The sequence below is a fragment of the Dermochelys coriacea genome, chromosome 16 (genome assembly GCF_009764565.3).
Source record: "Dermochelys coriacea isolate rDerCor1 chromosome 16, rDerCor1.pri.v4, whole genome shotgun sequence".
Classification (NCBI taxonomy): domain Eukaryota; kingdom Metazoa; phylum Chordata; order Testudines; family Dermochelyidae; genus Dermochelys; species Dermochelys coriacea.
The window spans coordinates 1701691-1716270 of NC_050083.1; the positions used below are offsets into that span (position 1 = coordinate 1701691).

General features: G+C 43.6%; 1 protein-coding gene and 1 long non-coding RNA gene across 10 annotated transcripts in view; one reads left to right on the plus strand and one right to left on the minus strand.

Annotated features, from left to right (window-relative positions):
* The window catches only part of EXD3 (exonuclease 3'-5' domain containing 3), a 585677-nt gene that overhangs the window by 157531 nt on the left and 413566 nt on the right, over positions 1-14580 (plus strand). For 8 of the 9 annotated variants that reach the window (XM_038374189.2, XM_038374190.2, XM_043498834.1 and 5 more), the window contains one exon: positions 687-854. The exons of the other annotated variant lie outside the window; for it this stretch is intronic. In XM_038374189.2, the coding sequence (XP_038230117.1) occupies positions 687-854 (168 nt within the window). The remainder of the gene's footprint in view (positions 1-686; positions 855-14580) is intronic. 9 annotated transcript variants of the gene reach the window in all.
* LOC122456895 lies at positions 12643-13484 on the minus strand. The gene is made up of 2 exons (XR_006276054.1): positions 13440-13484; positions 12643-12750 (listed from the first exon to the last, which is right to left on the minus strand). It is a non-coding gene; the product is annotated as an uncharacterized LOC122456895 (long non-coding RNA).

The window sequence follows — 14580 nt, forward strand, 5'->3', positions numbered from 1 at the left end:
TACCCTACCAACATTTAATATTGTTTTAACTGGCTACTGTGAAGTAATGTGTGTCATAGGTGCCAACTTCTGCTGGCGCCAGTGGGTGCTCAACCTGCCTCTGCCCCCGGCCTGGCCCTGACTTCACCTCTGTTCCGCTCCCTCCCGCCCCTGCCCTGCCCCCATTCCAACTCCTTCCCCAAAGTCCCCACTCCAACTCTGCCCCCTCCCTGCCCCATTGGACTCCTTCCCCAAATCCCTGCCCCAGCCCTGCCTCTTCCCCACCTCCTCCCCTGAGTGAGCCGCGTTCCCGCTCCTCCCCCCTCCCTCCCGGAGCTTGTTACGCTGCAAAACCGCTGTTCCGTGGCGGCAAGCACTGGGAGCTAGTGGGAGAAGCAGGGACGTGGTGCGCTCAGGGGAGAAGGCGGAGGTGAGGTGAGGGGTGGGGGAGGGGAGCTTGGCTGCCGGTGGGTGCAGAGCAGCCACCAATTTTTCTCTGTGGGTGCTCCAGCGCTGGAGCACCCACAGAGTTGGTGCCTATGATGTGTGTAGTGTGTTGCCATGATTTCTGTGTCAAAGTCCAAGGGGGAACTGGAGAACCCCTTTCCAATGCATTGCCTTGTCTGATGTTTTAAAAAGCTACGTTTTGGACTGTGATTGAATTCTGTTGGTCTTTATGAAACCTGTGTTTGACTCTGATTTCTTAGTCTGGCTTGAGGCTGAAGAAACTCCAGGCCCGAGTATTCAGAATACTAGCCCAGAGCCAAGTTAATCTCCTTGACCCGCTGATCGGCATTTTTCAGCTACGTACAGCAGACCAGAACAGTTTGCTTGGACATGTCGGTCATGTTTACCACAAGGGCAAGTATAAAGAGGTGGGTCCTGATTTTCAACTTGATTTGCACACTGAGAGCTCTGATTCTGTTTGAGTCTGGGCCTGTTTTTCATTATGTTTCTGTATAAGTTCTATTTTGTAATGGCAGCAAGGCCTGTGCATGGTGTAATTTCGTATGATCATTGTACTTGTTGGTACTTATTTACTCTTCTTTCAAACTCATGCCTCATAGTGGGTGAGCACACAACTCCAGTCAAACCCAACCCCCTTTGTGAGGTTCGCAAGAATCTGGTTAATTTTTTGGGTACTTTATTTTGGGTGCTTAATAAAATTAAAAAATATCCCTTCCACGTGTCCTGGTTTTGACCAGAAATGGAATATTGTGAGAGACATCTTTTGTGGTATATATCACCTGACTGAAAATCTTGCCAGCGAGATTCTCTGTTTCATGGGATTACTGAATCAAGGTGTTTGACTAATTTCAAGTGTGATTGTAAATAAGATTTTGCTGGACATTTGAGGCTCCAGGGACACTGATGAGTTTTTCACTGCTATCTTTTGGAAAATGCAGATTCCTTCAAGCATTTTGAACTGGAAAGCTCCAAATTATGTGCGAAGCTGTTTCTCTAGGATCCTTTCCCTGACTTGAGCATTTCTTGGGCAGGAAGAGTTGGCTCATAATCCTTTTCCCTTAAGAAGAAGAACCAATTAAGGTGTTTTTTCTCAGTGGTGTCCATGGGATATCAGAGCTATTTCATTTCCCTTACCCATATCTTCCTCCCAATTATAGTATCACCAAAAGAACAAATGCAAGTGCTGGGCCTGTATGCTCCAAGACAGAGTAGAGTAACAGAATGTGATAGACAGTCCTGGCACTAGGTCTATGAGGCCTCTGCTGCAAGCCATGGAGAGGATGTCTACATTGTGCTGATTCTACTGTAGCCTTCTGTAGGGCTCCTTTCAGATGGGGCAGTAACAAGTGTTCAGATGTGAGCCTCTTCGCCCCCTTCTGTCCCACCTTAAGTCTTCGGAAGGTTGAAATCCTTCTAAATATTTGATATTATTCTCTGTTTTCTCCAACTTCTTGTTTAAGCCCTAAGGATTATCTGTAGAATGGGGCACCAACATTTCAGTCTTTACTCCAGAGAAATACACTCCCTTTAGGCCACTGGACACATTTAATATTCTTATGTGAACAATGCACAGTTTTTTCAGAGGTCTGCATCCTTGCCTCACGTGTTCATGTCCCACCTCTCACAAATTGCATAAGAGAACAGTGTCTCTGCAGACAATGAAGTCCCTGATGTTCCTAGAGACTGGTGTGCTTGTTATCTCATTTACTTCTAAAGGAGAACTGATCCCTCCCATGGCCTTCAATATTAGAACTTCTCAAAGGCTGAACCAGTTTGTTTGTCAGAATAACAGTAATTTGTGCAGCTGAGCAAAGCATTCTGGGATTTGTGAATTTTGGGTTGTCTCCTCCAGTGCTAATAGAACACTGTGGCTATGGATGGAAGTAGTGGGGGGATAAAAAATAGTTATGGGAAGATAAATCTTGAATTATTTGGAGATAGCACCCTTTTGTTGTCAGATGCCACAGATGTGAATAATTCCTGCTACTCAGAGTTACGAGCACTTCAGGAATGGAGGGTGTTTGTAACTCTGAAATGTTCGTAACTCTGAACAAAATGTTAGGGTGGTTCTTTCAAAAGTTTACAATGGAACACTGACTTAATACAGCTTTGAAACTGTACTACGCGGAAGAAAAATGTTGCTTTCTCTTACATTTCTTAGTAGTTTATGTTATAGTTAAGTACTGTACTGTATTTGTAGTTAAGTACTGTACTGTACTGTACTGTATTTGCTTTTTTTTTTTCCGGGTCTCTGCAGCTGCCTGATTGCGTACTTTTGGTTTCAAATAAGGTGTGATTGGTCAGTTCGTAACTCTGGTTTTTGTAACTCTGAGGTTCTGCTGTAATAGTGGCGGATAGTAGATGCATTCTGTGAGGCACCCCTGGAGTAGGCGAGGATGAGATGAGCCTCGCTGGCCACTGGATGGCACTACTGCTCCCAAAACATACAGAGGGAGCTTTATTTTTCTGACTGTAAATAAGGTGGCAGTTAAGGAAAAAGGCAGAAGTGGCTGTGTGGCAAGTTTCTGAATGAGAATCCATTCTGGTGTGAATGCAGTTGATGGCAGCTGCTGATGGAATGCAGTACTATGGTGTTGACAAAAAGGGGTTTTAAAGCTGACTGTTAGAGTGTATGCTATTGTTTAGTAATGGGGATAGTATCTAAGCAGAGGGATTTAAAATGTCTATTTATACAGGTCCAGCTGGGGTGCCTTTAGATATATTTCCTCTTTCTTATACAGCTGCTTCATGAGCCAAGCATAGTTGCAAGGTGAGTTTCAGTAGTTGTCCTAAACCATACATTGAGCTATCTAATGTTAGTGTATTAGATCATTTTGTGTTCAGTCTGAGCCTGGACTAAATGCCATGCACACCATGTGTTGTGCAGGACTGCAAGGCGCTGATAGTATTGTAATCTTTCAGAACTCTCTTTCTTGAGCTCTCATTTCGGTGTTGGTGAATGGCTTTATGAAAACCAAGATGGCCGCCGGTATTTTTAAACAATGATGGAATTCAGCAGACCAGAGGCTAATATAGTACGATGCTATTCTGTAAAGAGACGCTGAATAGGCCAGGCTGTGCTTTAGAAGAATGAGGGGTAGGCAGAAGGCAAGCTAGTGTTTCATGGTCATCTTATGTTACACTTCAGCCTTTCAAAGAGTGTCTGGGGCTGGTTGAATGAACCTCTCCTGCACTCCAAATGCAGGAATCTAAAGACAAAGGAGACTCTTGTCACTTGCAGGCCCCTTTAGCGAATAAAAGCCATTGTCACATGAACGGGGCAGTCTGGCAGGCTGTGCATGCTTCAGTGCCCCATGATATCGCTAAGTCTCAGCAGAAATCACATTCAGTGCCCTGTCAGCCTTGATTAGCGGGGTCTCATGACTTAATGTGCTGCGATATTTCATGTCTAAGGGTGGCGGCTGTCTTTCTGTGGGATGAATGCCCTCTATTGTCCACTGAGTTATTTTATTTACATTTTTTAAAAAGCTTATAAAGGTAAAAAGATAGCTGTGCTAAAAAAAAAATCAAATTCCTTTGCTTGTGGATCAGAGGTAAGTGCTTCTAGGGTCAGATACAGTGAAACTTGTTTTCGCAATCAGCATCAAAGTTCTGGTTTTGTTTAACAGCTTTATATTAAATTCTGAACAGGTGGTAGTGGAGCTGGGTTTTGGAAGGAAACAATAAATAATCTTTTTAGCCTCTGACAACCAGAAATATTCCTAGGCTTGAGAGAACTCCCACTCAAAGCTCTCTGCATTAGAAATCTAGGGACTTTTTTCTTTTTCTGTTTGTTTTTTATACAAGAACATTGGGGTTAAGGTTTAGCAGGGATGGGGAGGTAATTTTTGCATTTCATTTTCAACAAATAAATGACATTCTCCTTCTGTATTTATTGTTTTTGTAGAGAAAATGGATTTCATAAATATGTTGAATTGAGCTAATATTTGCTAGTTTTCAATAAAAGAGACAGATTTGTTAATTGTATCTAGGACTAATTGCTAAAATTAGGAATTAGGTGATAAAGGCATTAAAATATACCATTTATTTATTTTAAATAGACCCATCTTAGTGTTCTCAAACAAAAGCTGCATTAACACAGGGTTAGGGTTGAAAGTACATGTCAGTAATTTAGAGTAAAATACATTACTGGGATGGTTTAATTATTCCAAAAAACAAGCATGATAAACACAGGAAGTTCAGAGTTAGAGATAAACTTAAAATAAATCCAAACATGTTAAAGGTCTAGCAATTCACATTTCAGGCAGGCAGACTACCTTAACTCAGCCCTCTAGTGATACCTAATATGATTATGTTCATAGTATATTCGTGCTTCTAGTCTTAAATTGATTAGATTCAACTGATGTTAGAATATACATTATACTGTTCTTTTGCTATGTTGTCACTGTAGGGCAGAGTTAAAGCTGTTTGGGTTCTCTAACTGACTTTCCAGACCTTAATATGTTTGGGTTGCTTTTAAATTTAATCTTAACTTGGACTTTCCTGGGTTGCTTTGTGCAGAATTAAAACATCCCTGTAATGTATTTTACCCCAAAACACTGATATGTTAACTGCATTTTAATATAGTTCTTGTGTGGAAATTTTCTTTTTTTAATGAAAAAATTAAGATGTGAACAATAAAAAAGAAACTCAATGAGGGTTTTATCATGTGCTAAAGGAGTTGGCGGATGTGATTGCAGAGCCATTGGCCATTATCTTTGAAAACGCATGGCGATTGGGGGAGGTCTTGGGCGACTGGAAAAAGGCTAATGTAGTGCCCATCTTTAAAAAACGGAAGAAGGAGGATCCTGGGAACTACAGGCAAGTCAGCCTCACCTCAGTCCCTGGAAAAATCATGGAGCAGGTCCTCAAGGAATCAATTCTGAAGCACTTAGAGAAGAGGAAAGTGATCAGGAACAGTCAGCATGGATTCACCAAAGGCAAGTCATTCCTGACTAATCTAATTGCCCTCTATGATGAGATAACTGGCTCTGTGGAGGAGGAAAAGCAGTGGACGTGTTATTCCTTAACTTAGGAAAGCTTTTGACATGGTCTCCCACAGTATTCTTGCCAGCAAGTTAAAGAAGCATGGGCTGGATGAATGGACTATAAGGTGGATAGAAAGCTGGCTAGATTGTCAGGCTCAATGGGAAGTGATCAATGACTCCATGTCTAGTTGGCAGCTGGTATCAAGCGGAGTGCCCCAAGGGTTGGTCCTGGGGCCAATTTTGTTCAATATCTTCATTAATGATCTGGAGGATGGCATGGAGTGCACCCTCAGCAAGTTTGCAGATGACACTAAACTGGGAGAAGAGGTTGATGTGCTGGAGGGTAGGGATAGATACAGAGGACCCTAGACAAATTAGAGGATTGGGCCAAAAGAAATCTGATGAGGTTCCACAAGGACAAGTGCAGAGTCCTGCACTTACGAAAAACGGAAGAATCCCATGCACCACCACAGACTAGGGACCGAATGGCTAGGCAGCAGTTCTGCAGAAAAGGATCTAGGGGTTACAGTGGACGAGAAGCTGGATATGAGTCAACAGTGTGCCGTTGTTGCCAAGAAGGCTAATAGCATTTTGGGGTGTATAAGTAGGGGCATTGCCAGCAGATTGAGGGACGTGATTGTTCCCCTCTATTGGACATTGGTGAGGCTTCATCTGGAGTACTGTGTCTAGTTTTGGGCCCCACACTACAAGAAGGATATGAAAAAATTGGAAAGCCTCCAGTGGAGGGCAACAAAAATGGTGAGGGGACTGGAGCACATGACTTCTGAGGAGAGGCTGAGGGGACTGGGATCGTTTAGTCTGTGGAAAAGAAGAATGAAGGGGGATTTGATAGCTGCTTTCAACTACCTGAAAGGGGGTTCCAAAGAGGATGGATCTAGACTGTTCTCAGTGGTAGCAGATGACAAAACAAGGAGTAATGGTCTCAAGTTGCAGTGGGGGAGGTTTAGGTTGGATATTAGGAAAACCTTTTTCACTAGGAGGATGGTGAAGCACTGGAATGGGTTAGCTAAGGAGGTAGTGGAATCTCCTTCCTTTGAGATTTTTAAGATCAGGCTTGAGAAAGCCCTGGTGGGGATGATTTATTTGGGGATTGGTCCTGCTTTGAGCAGGGGGTTGGACTAGATGACCTCCTGAGGTCCCTTCCAACCCTGATATTCTATGATTCTATGTGATATTTCTAGTTCGAAGATGGTAATATCACGTTAAATCTTTTAGGGCCAGATTCACAGATATACTCTTGCTGCTTAATGTAACTCAGGCGCATCACAAAGTAGCCTGGCCAGACATACTGACTAGTTACACTGGGTTTAAAGCTGTGCTGTGTCATCAAAGTTGCACAAAACAGCCAGTGTTCAATCCAGTTTCCCCCTCCCTCCTGTCTTCCAACATACTTATGTGAATGCGCATACACACAGGGTTCCAATTCAAATTCCCTGTCCTTCCTGTCCTCCAGATGCCTCTGCACACACACCCGATTCTCCTCCATCGTGTTCTCCACAGTCCCCTGCATATGCACACACCTGTTTTCTCGTCCCCCCTGTATTTTGCATCACACTGTGCATGTGTGTATGCTCACACGCACACACATCTGAGTTTCCCCCTCTATTTGAGTAGATCTGTAACAGGTAATATCTGAAGAGAAATACTTGCACTTATTGGTAAATGTTTTCATTTTTATTTTTTTTAGCTGGAAGTTTTCCCATCAGTAAAGGCTAACACATAAAATCTTCTTCAGATAAACGAAAAATCATCCTCTTTCAAAATGTCCCCCCCATCCCATCATTCCTAATGGTCACCCCCAAATTGCGCTCAGGGAAGATGACAGCCCCCTGTGGGATGAGGTGGAGAAGAACACTGAGGAGTAGGTAAATGGTTATCTTTGCCTGTCATCCGAGTCCCACTGAGAACCATAGGAGATGGTAGCCATTTTAAGAAGAATGTCTTAATTGAGCGCAAGCTGTGGGCATCGGTCCCCATGTGAACAGCATCTTGGATCATTTTTGTGTTTTGTCCGGATATGATGTTTATTCTGACTGCTGCTCGAACAGAGCCTGACTCAAAGCCCTTGGAAGACAATAAAAGGACTTGTTGTCTTCACTGGCTTTGGATCAGACCGTTGGTCATCACCTTTTCTTCCCATTTTACCCTTTTTCCTGTATCAGGCACCCCTGTCAGTACATAGCCCTCGTCATGTACCTACCCTCCATAGGCTTGGGAAGGGAAATGGAAGAAAAGCATAAACCTTTCCCATGCTTCTAATTTGATCCACTTTGGAAGTGTGTGGGAGGGGCAGGGGAGTTAATATAGCCCAAATGCTTGCCTGGGTTATGTCTTTGCTGTTATTTTTATTCTTACTGGAAACTGGAGTGCATTAGTAGGAGCCGAAAAGACAGCACGTGCTAGTATTCAGGATTGTAAGAGGCATTTTCACATGTGGGTTATGTTGGTTTCAGAGTGCGTGTAGAGACCTTCCTAATAAATGCATTGTGCATGCAGACCTTACAAGGATTTTAGGGTTCCTAGATACTGTGCTGAGGGGATCATTTTTAAAAGGTAGTTGTTGGTCTTGCTTAACAGTTGGAGGAGTGGTGAAGGCAGCTAGGATTTGGAATTCCTATTGCCTTGCTGATCCAACTTTGATCTGAGGCTTCTACAACTAAGTTAACATGATTACTAGTTTCCACAAAAAGAAAAGGAGTACTTGTGGCACCTTAGAGACTAACAAATTTATTTGAGCATAAGCTTTCGTGAGCTCAGCTCACGAAAGCTTATGCTCAAATAAATTTGTTAGTCTCTAAGGTGCCACAAGTACTCCTTTTCTTTTTGCGAATACAGACTAACACGGCTGCTACTCTGAAACTAGTTTCCAGTTATTCTGGCTACTCCTGGTCCAGTGTAGAGTATGCACAAAGCTGTGTGATGGAGAAATACTCAGTTACCATGGTGGGGTGTATCTTTAAGTATCAGCTAAAGCACGTAATCTATATGCTGAAATACTTGTTATCGGACAGCAAAATGAGTCCCTGAATGAGTTGTTACATCCCTGGAGATATTATCCTTTGTAAAAAATATTATTAAAAATGGGGTAATTTTATAGAAGACTTTTTTGTGGAGTTGAACAATACCAAACATCACAATAACAAAATAAATATTAAAATAAATACAGTAGCCAAGTCAGTCACGTCTTTAATTCAGTTAGGCTTATATCTTCTTTTATTATTCATATTGTAAACATGCTAATACTATCTGATGATGTCCTTTCTGTTCAAAGATCAGGACTTTGTAAATATACCCTTCAGTTGGGCCTTCTGTTTGTTTGTTTGTAACACTGATAGTCATAAAACCAAGAAAAGCATTTCAACAAATCACTTAAGTATGTGCTTAAGATTAAGATTTAAATCACTGAGGCCATGTCTACCGTATCAATTTGTGTTGACAAAAGTGATGTTGACACCCAAAAGTCGACATAAAAATTATAATTTTGGGTTCACACTTGCTCCCTCTGTCAGCAGAAAACATCCATAGTGGGAGCATCATCATTGACAGTGTGAGCAATGCACTGTGAGTACATATCCCATAGTCCTTCTGTCGCTAGGTGTTATGGGATGATAGAGCAGATCATGGCGCATCTTGGGACAGTGCTAAATGTCCTGTGATGCATTGTTTTCTGTCCCAGCACTCCATGGGCTTTCTTTCGCGGCATTTTTCAACGGCCCTTATTTGCTGTGCACCCCGTCATCTTTGTGAGAAGGGATGGATCCCGCACTGCTTTATTATCCTATGCTCTATTAATGCTCTATTAATTCTCCTGAAGACAGTGCAGATGGCAGTGCAGTTAATCATGAAGTTCCTAACTGAAGAAGACTTCCAGGTGCCCAACATTCTGCGTGATATGGATAGGAGCAACTTAGATTGCTTTTGGCATTCACAGAGCAGGTGCGTAGGGTAGAACGTTGCTTTTGGGCTCAGGAAACAAGCACTGAATGGTGAACATAAGAATGGCCATGCTGGGTCAGACCAACGGTCCATCCAGCCCAGAATCCTCTCTACCGACAGTGGCCAATGCCAAGTGCCCCAGAGGGAGTGAACCTAACAGGTAATGATCAAGTGATCTCTCTCCTGCCATCCATCATCACCCTCTGACAAACAGAGGCTAGGAACACCATTCCTTACCCATCCTGGCTAATAGGCATTAACGGACTTAACCTCCATGAATGTATCCAGTTCTCTTTTAAACCCTGTTATAGTTCTAGCCTTCACAACGTCCTCAGGCAAGGAGTTCCACAGGTTGACTGTGCGCTGAGTGAAGAAGAACTTCCTTTTATTTGTTTTAAACCTGCTGCCCATTAATTTCATTGGGTGAAATTCGTTCTTATATTTTGGGAACAAGTAGATAAGTTTTCCTTATTCACTTTCTCCACACCACTCATGATTTTATATACCTCTATCATATCCCCCCTTAGTCTCCTCTTTTCCAAGCTGAAAAGTCCTAGCCTGTTTAATCTCTCCTCATATGGGACCCGTTTCAAACCCCTAATCATTTTCGTTGCCCTTTTCTGAACCTTTTCTAATGCCAGTATATCTTTTTTGAGATGAGGGAACCACATCTGTATGCAATATTCAAGATGTGGGCGTACCATGGATTTATATAAGGGCAATAAGATATTCTCTGTCTTATTCTCAAAAATAAAAGGAGTACTTGTGGCACCTTAGAGACTAACAAATTTATTAGAGCATAAGCTTTCGTGAGTTACAGCTCACTTCATCGGATCCGATGAAGTGAGCTGTAACTCACGAAAGCTTATGCTCTAATAAATTTGTTAGTCTCTAAGGTGCCACAAGTACTCCTTTTCTTTTTGCGAATACAGACTAACACGGCTGCTACTCTGAAATCTGTCTTATTCTCTATCCCTTTTCAAATGATTCCTAACATCCCATTTGCTTTTTTGACTGCCGCTGCACACTGCGTGAACGTCTTCAGAGAACTATCCACGATAACTCCAAGATCTTTCTCCTGATTAGTTGTAGCTAAATTAGCCCCCATCATACTATATGTATAATTGGGGTTATTTTTTTCAATGTGCATTACTTTACATTTATCCACATTAAATTTCATTTGCCATTTTGTTACCCAATCACTTAGTTTTGTGAGATCTTTTTGAGGTTCTTCACAGTCTGCTTTGGTCTTAACTATCTTGAGCAGTTTAGTATCATCTGCAAACTTTGCCACCTCACTGTTTACCCCTTTCTCCAGATCATTTATGAATAAGTTGAATAGGATTGGTCTGAGGACTGACCCTTGGGGAACACCACTAGTTACCCCTCTCCATTCTGAAAATTTACCATTTATTCCTATTCTTTGTTCCCTGTCTTTTAACCAGTTCTCAAGCCATGAAAGGATCTTCCCTCTTATCCCATGACAACTTAATTTACATAAGAGCCTTTGGTGAGGGACCTTGTCAAAGGCTATCTGGAAATCTAAGTACACAATGTCCACTGGGTCCCCCTTGTCCACATGTTTGTTGAGCCCCTCAAAGAACTCTAATAGATTAGTAAGACATGCTCTCCCTTGACAGAAGCCATGTTGACTTTTGTGCAGCAATTTATGTTTGTCTATGTGGGATTGTATCGTCCTGCAGATGTGGGATGATGAGCCTTGACTTACAGATCTTTTGGATGCGGAAAGTTGCCTTCCTGGAACTGTGCGCGGAGCTCGCCCCAGACCTGCCTCTTGGTAGAGAAGCATGTGGCAATTGCTGTGTGGAAGTTGGCAACTCCAGACTGCTACCGGTTGGTCGCAAATCAATTTGGAATGGGGAAGTTGACCATTGGCGCTGCGTTAATGCAAGTGTCCAGGGCAATAAATCGCATTCTGCTATGAAGGACCGTGACTCTAGGAAATATGCATGAATTAGTGAATGGCTTTGCAGAAATGGGTTTCCCAAACTATGGAAGGGCAATAGATGGCACACGTTTTCCAATTTTGGCTCCAGAGCACCTTGCGATGGAATATATCAATAGGAAGGGGTACTTTTCTGTGGTGTTGCAGGTGCTTGTAGGTCACCATGGGCGTTTCACTGACATCAAGACGGGGTGGTCTGGGAAGGTGCATGATGCACTCATCTTCAGGAACACCAGCCTGTAGAGAAAGCTGCAAATGGGGACTTTCTTTCCTAACCAGAAGATTACAGTGGGGAGTGTTGAAACGGCCATAATGATCTTGGGGGACCCTGCGTATCCCATGGCTCATAAAACATTACACAGGACACCTGGAGAGCAACAAGGAGCAGTTCAAGAACAGGCTTAGTAGGTGCTGGATGACAGTGGAACGTGCCTTTGGCAGATTAAAGGCACGCTGGCGATGCCTTTATGGCAGGTTGGACCTCACTGAGGATAATATTCCTATGGTCATAGCTGTATGTTGCATAATCTCTGTGAAGCTAAAGGTGAAAGGTTTGCTCAGGGGTCGAGTGCTGAGGCAGACCGCTTGGCTGCTGATTTTGAGCAGCCAGATACCAGGGCTGTCAGAGGAGCCCAGAGGGGAGCTATTTGAATCAGGGAGACTTTGAGGCAGCACTTTGACAATAACCACCAGAAATTTATATCTCTGTCTGAGCTGCTTCAATGTTACATCACATGTAGTTTCCCTAGGAGGCAATGGTGACATTTGGGGGTCTTGTATTCCTGTAAGAAAGTGATTACAATGCCTGTGCATGTATTGGCAATGCCTGCAATTCCATCTTGTAGAAAAAAAATAAAGATGATTTACCATTATAAAAGTTTGCTTTTATTGCACAAGAAACGGCACACACAAACACACAGATGCTTGGTGGGAAAGGAGGAGCCAGGGAAGGGCAGAATCTCGCAGCTGTGTGTAGGTCCAGCTATCATTGTGAAAGTTGTCTGCGTGGGTGGAGTGAAGGGGAAACCGAGAAGCCCTGGAAGGTGGAAAGGAATGTGCGGGCGGAGTTTGGGGGGAGGCATGGAAAAGAGCTCTGAATGTGCTGCAGATGAGGTCAAGCACTAGTCTGCTCAGTCTACCTCATTATTAAGGACTTCAGCATCTGTGTGTGCTCCTCCATTACTTTAATCATCTGCTTAGTAGCATCCTTAAACACATGATTCTCTTTTCTATCTGGCCGTTTGGCTTCCCAGCACTCCTTTCATTCCCTTTTTTCTGCATTGCAGCACTTCAGGACCTCCCAGAACATGTCTTCTTTGCTGCGTCTTGGGCGCTTTCTTATCTGGTGGAGACGCTTGGCTGGGGTGCGTGGGGTGTTCCTGAAGGCCACATCTGGTGAAGCACAGGGGTTGATGCACAGAAGTCGGATTGTTAAATTCACGCACAGCATTGAAACGTTGTTGTTAAGTACACCTTTTGCAAAGTTGCCATCACTTTCTCACTGACCCTAGCCAGGCACACATCTCCGTGAACAGCCAAAGCATAGGGAGTGTTGGCAGGGGCGGGGAGGGGGCTACTTCACATGGGGAAAAGAACACACACTGTTTGCAAGGGTTGTGATGCAGCATTCTAGGGAACAAATTCTAAAAATTCTTCCACACTTTTCCACAGGTGGGGGTCATTCTAGCAGACATCTCACTGCTAAGGGTAAGCAGGGAAACGAGGCTACATCTACTCCATGCTTGTGGCTTCTGCCCTGCTTCCTATGCTGCTCGCCTATGTGCTGCTTTGGTCCCTGTAGAAGTGATTGACCAGTGGTGTGGGAAAGTTTCCTACAATGGGGGAAGGAACAAAGCTACTCTGCCATGGAAACTTCATCAGAGGATTACCGAGTACCTCCAGGAAACTTTCCTGGAGATCTCTCTGGAGGATTCCTGTGAGATCTCAGCGTTCATCAGCACCCTGTTCCACCATACTGATTAGCTACACAGGGAAATGTCCAGCTCACAGAAACACAGCCGGCCTCCCACATTTCTGTACCCTGAACCCACCTCCATACTACACAAACCACAGCCACTTACCAGAAATCTCATCTCCTGCTTCTTGCTCACCAGACAGCAACAGCTGAGACTGGCTAGACACCTCTGGGGTGGAGAATGGTTCCTGGCTGACTGCCCATCCCAGCGGGCGACTGCACTGGGAGCTGTACATTCTCGTCTAACTCCACCTCTTCATTAATAACTTCGTCTTCTGGGTTAGGTCCTCTTTCTGCTGCCTCTATGCCCTCCAAACTATCCACGGGGCTCTTGGTGATGGAGGTGGGGTCACGACTGAGGATAACATCCAGCTCCTTATAGAACCAGCAGGTCTTAGGTGAAGCACCTGAGCAACAGTTTCCCTCCCTCGCCTTATGGTATGCCTGCCTCAGCTCCTGTATCTTTGCTCTGCACTCTGGCATGTCCCCATCATAGCCCTTTTTGCACAAGCCTTGGGAAATCTGCCCATAGGTGTCCCAGTTCCTACGTCTCAAGCTGTCATAACCATAAGGGTAGCCTAAAATTTCTCTTTACCTTTAAGGGGTTAAGAAGCTCAAATAACCTGGTTGGCACCTGACCAAAGGAACCAATGGGGACAAAAGATACTTTCAAATCTTGGCAGGGGAGGAGGCTTTTGTTTGTGGTCTTTGTTTACATGTTGTTCTCTCTTGGATCTGAGAGAGGCCAGACAGAAATCCATCTTCTCCAAAGCATCCTAATCCAAGTCTCCAATATTGCAACCAGTATAGGTAAGCCAGGCAAGGTGGATTAGTTTATCTTTTGTTTTTTGTGAATTTTCCCTGTGTTAAGAGGGAGGTTTATTCCTGTTTTCTGTAACTTTAAGGTTTTTCTCAGAGGGGGATCCTCTGTGTTTTGAATCTGATTACCCTGTAAAGTATTTTCCATCCTGATTTTCCAGAGGTGATTCTTTTACCTTTCTTTTCTTTTCTTTTTTTTTAATAAAATCCTTCTTTTAAGAACCTGACTGATTATTTCCATTGTTCCAAGACCCAGGGGTTTGGGTCTTTGATCATTTTGTAACCAATTGGTTAGGATATTATTCTCAGGCCTCCCCAGGAAAGGGGGAGTGTAAGGCTTGCGGGATATTTTGGGGGAAGACATCTCCAAGTGGGCTCTTCTCTGATTCTTTGTTAAATTGCTTGGTGGAGGCAGCGTACCAGGTTTT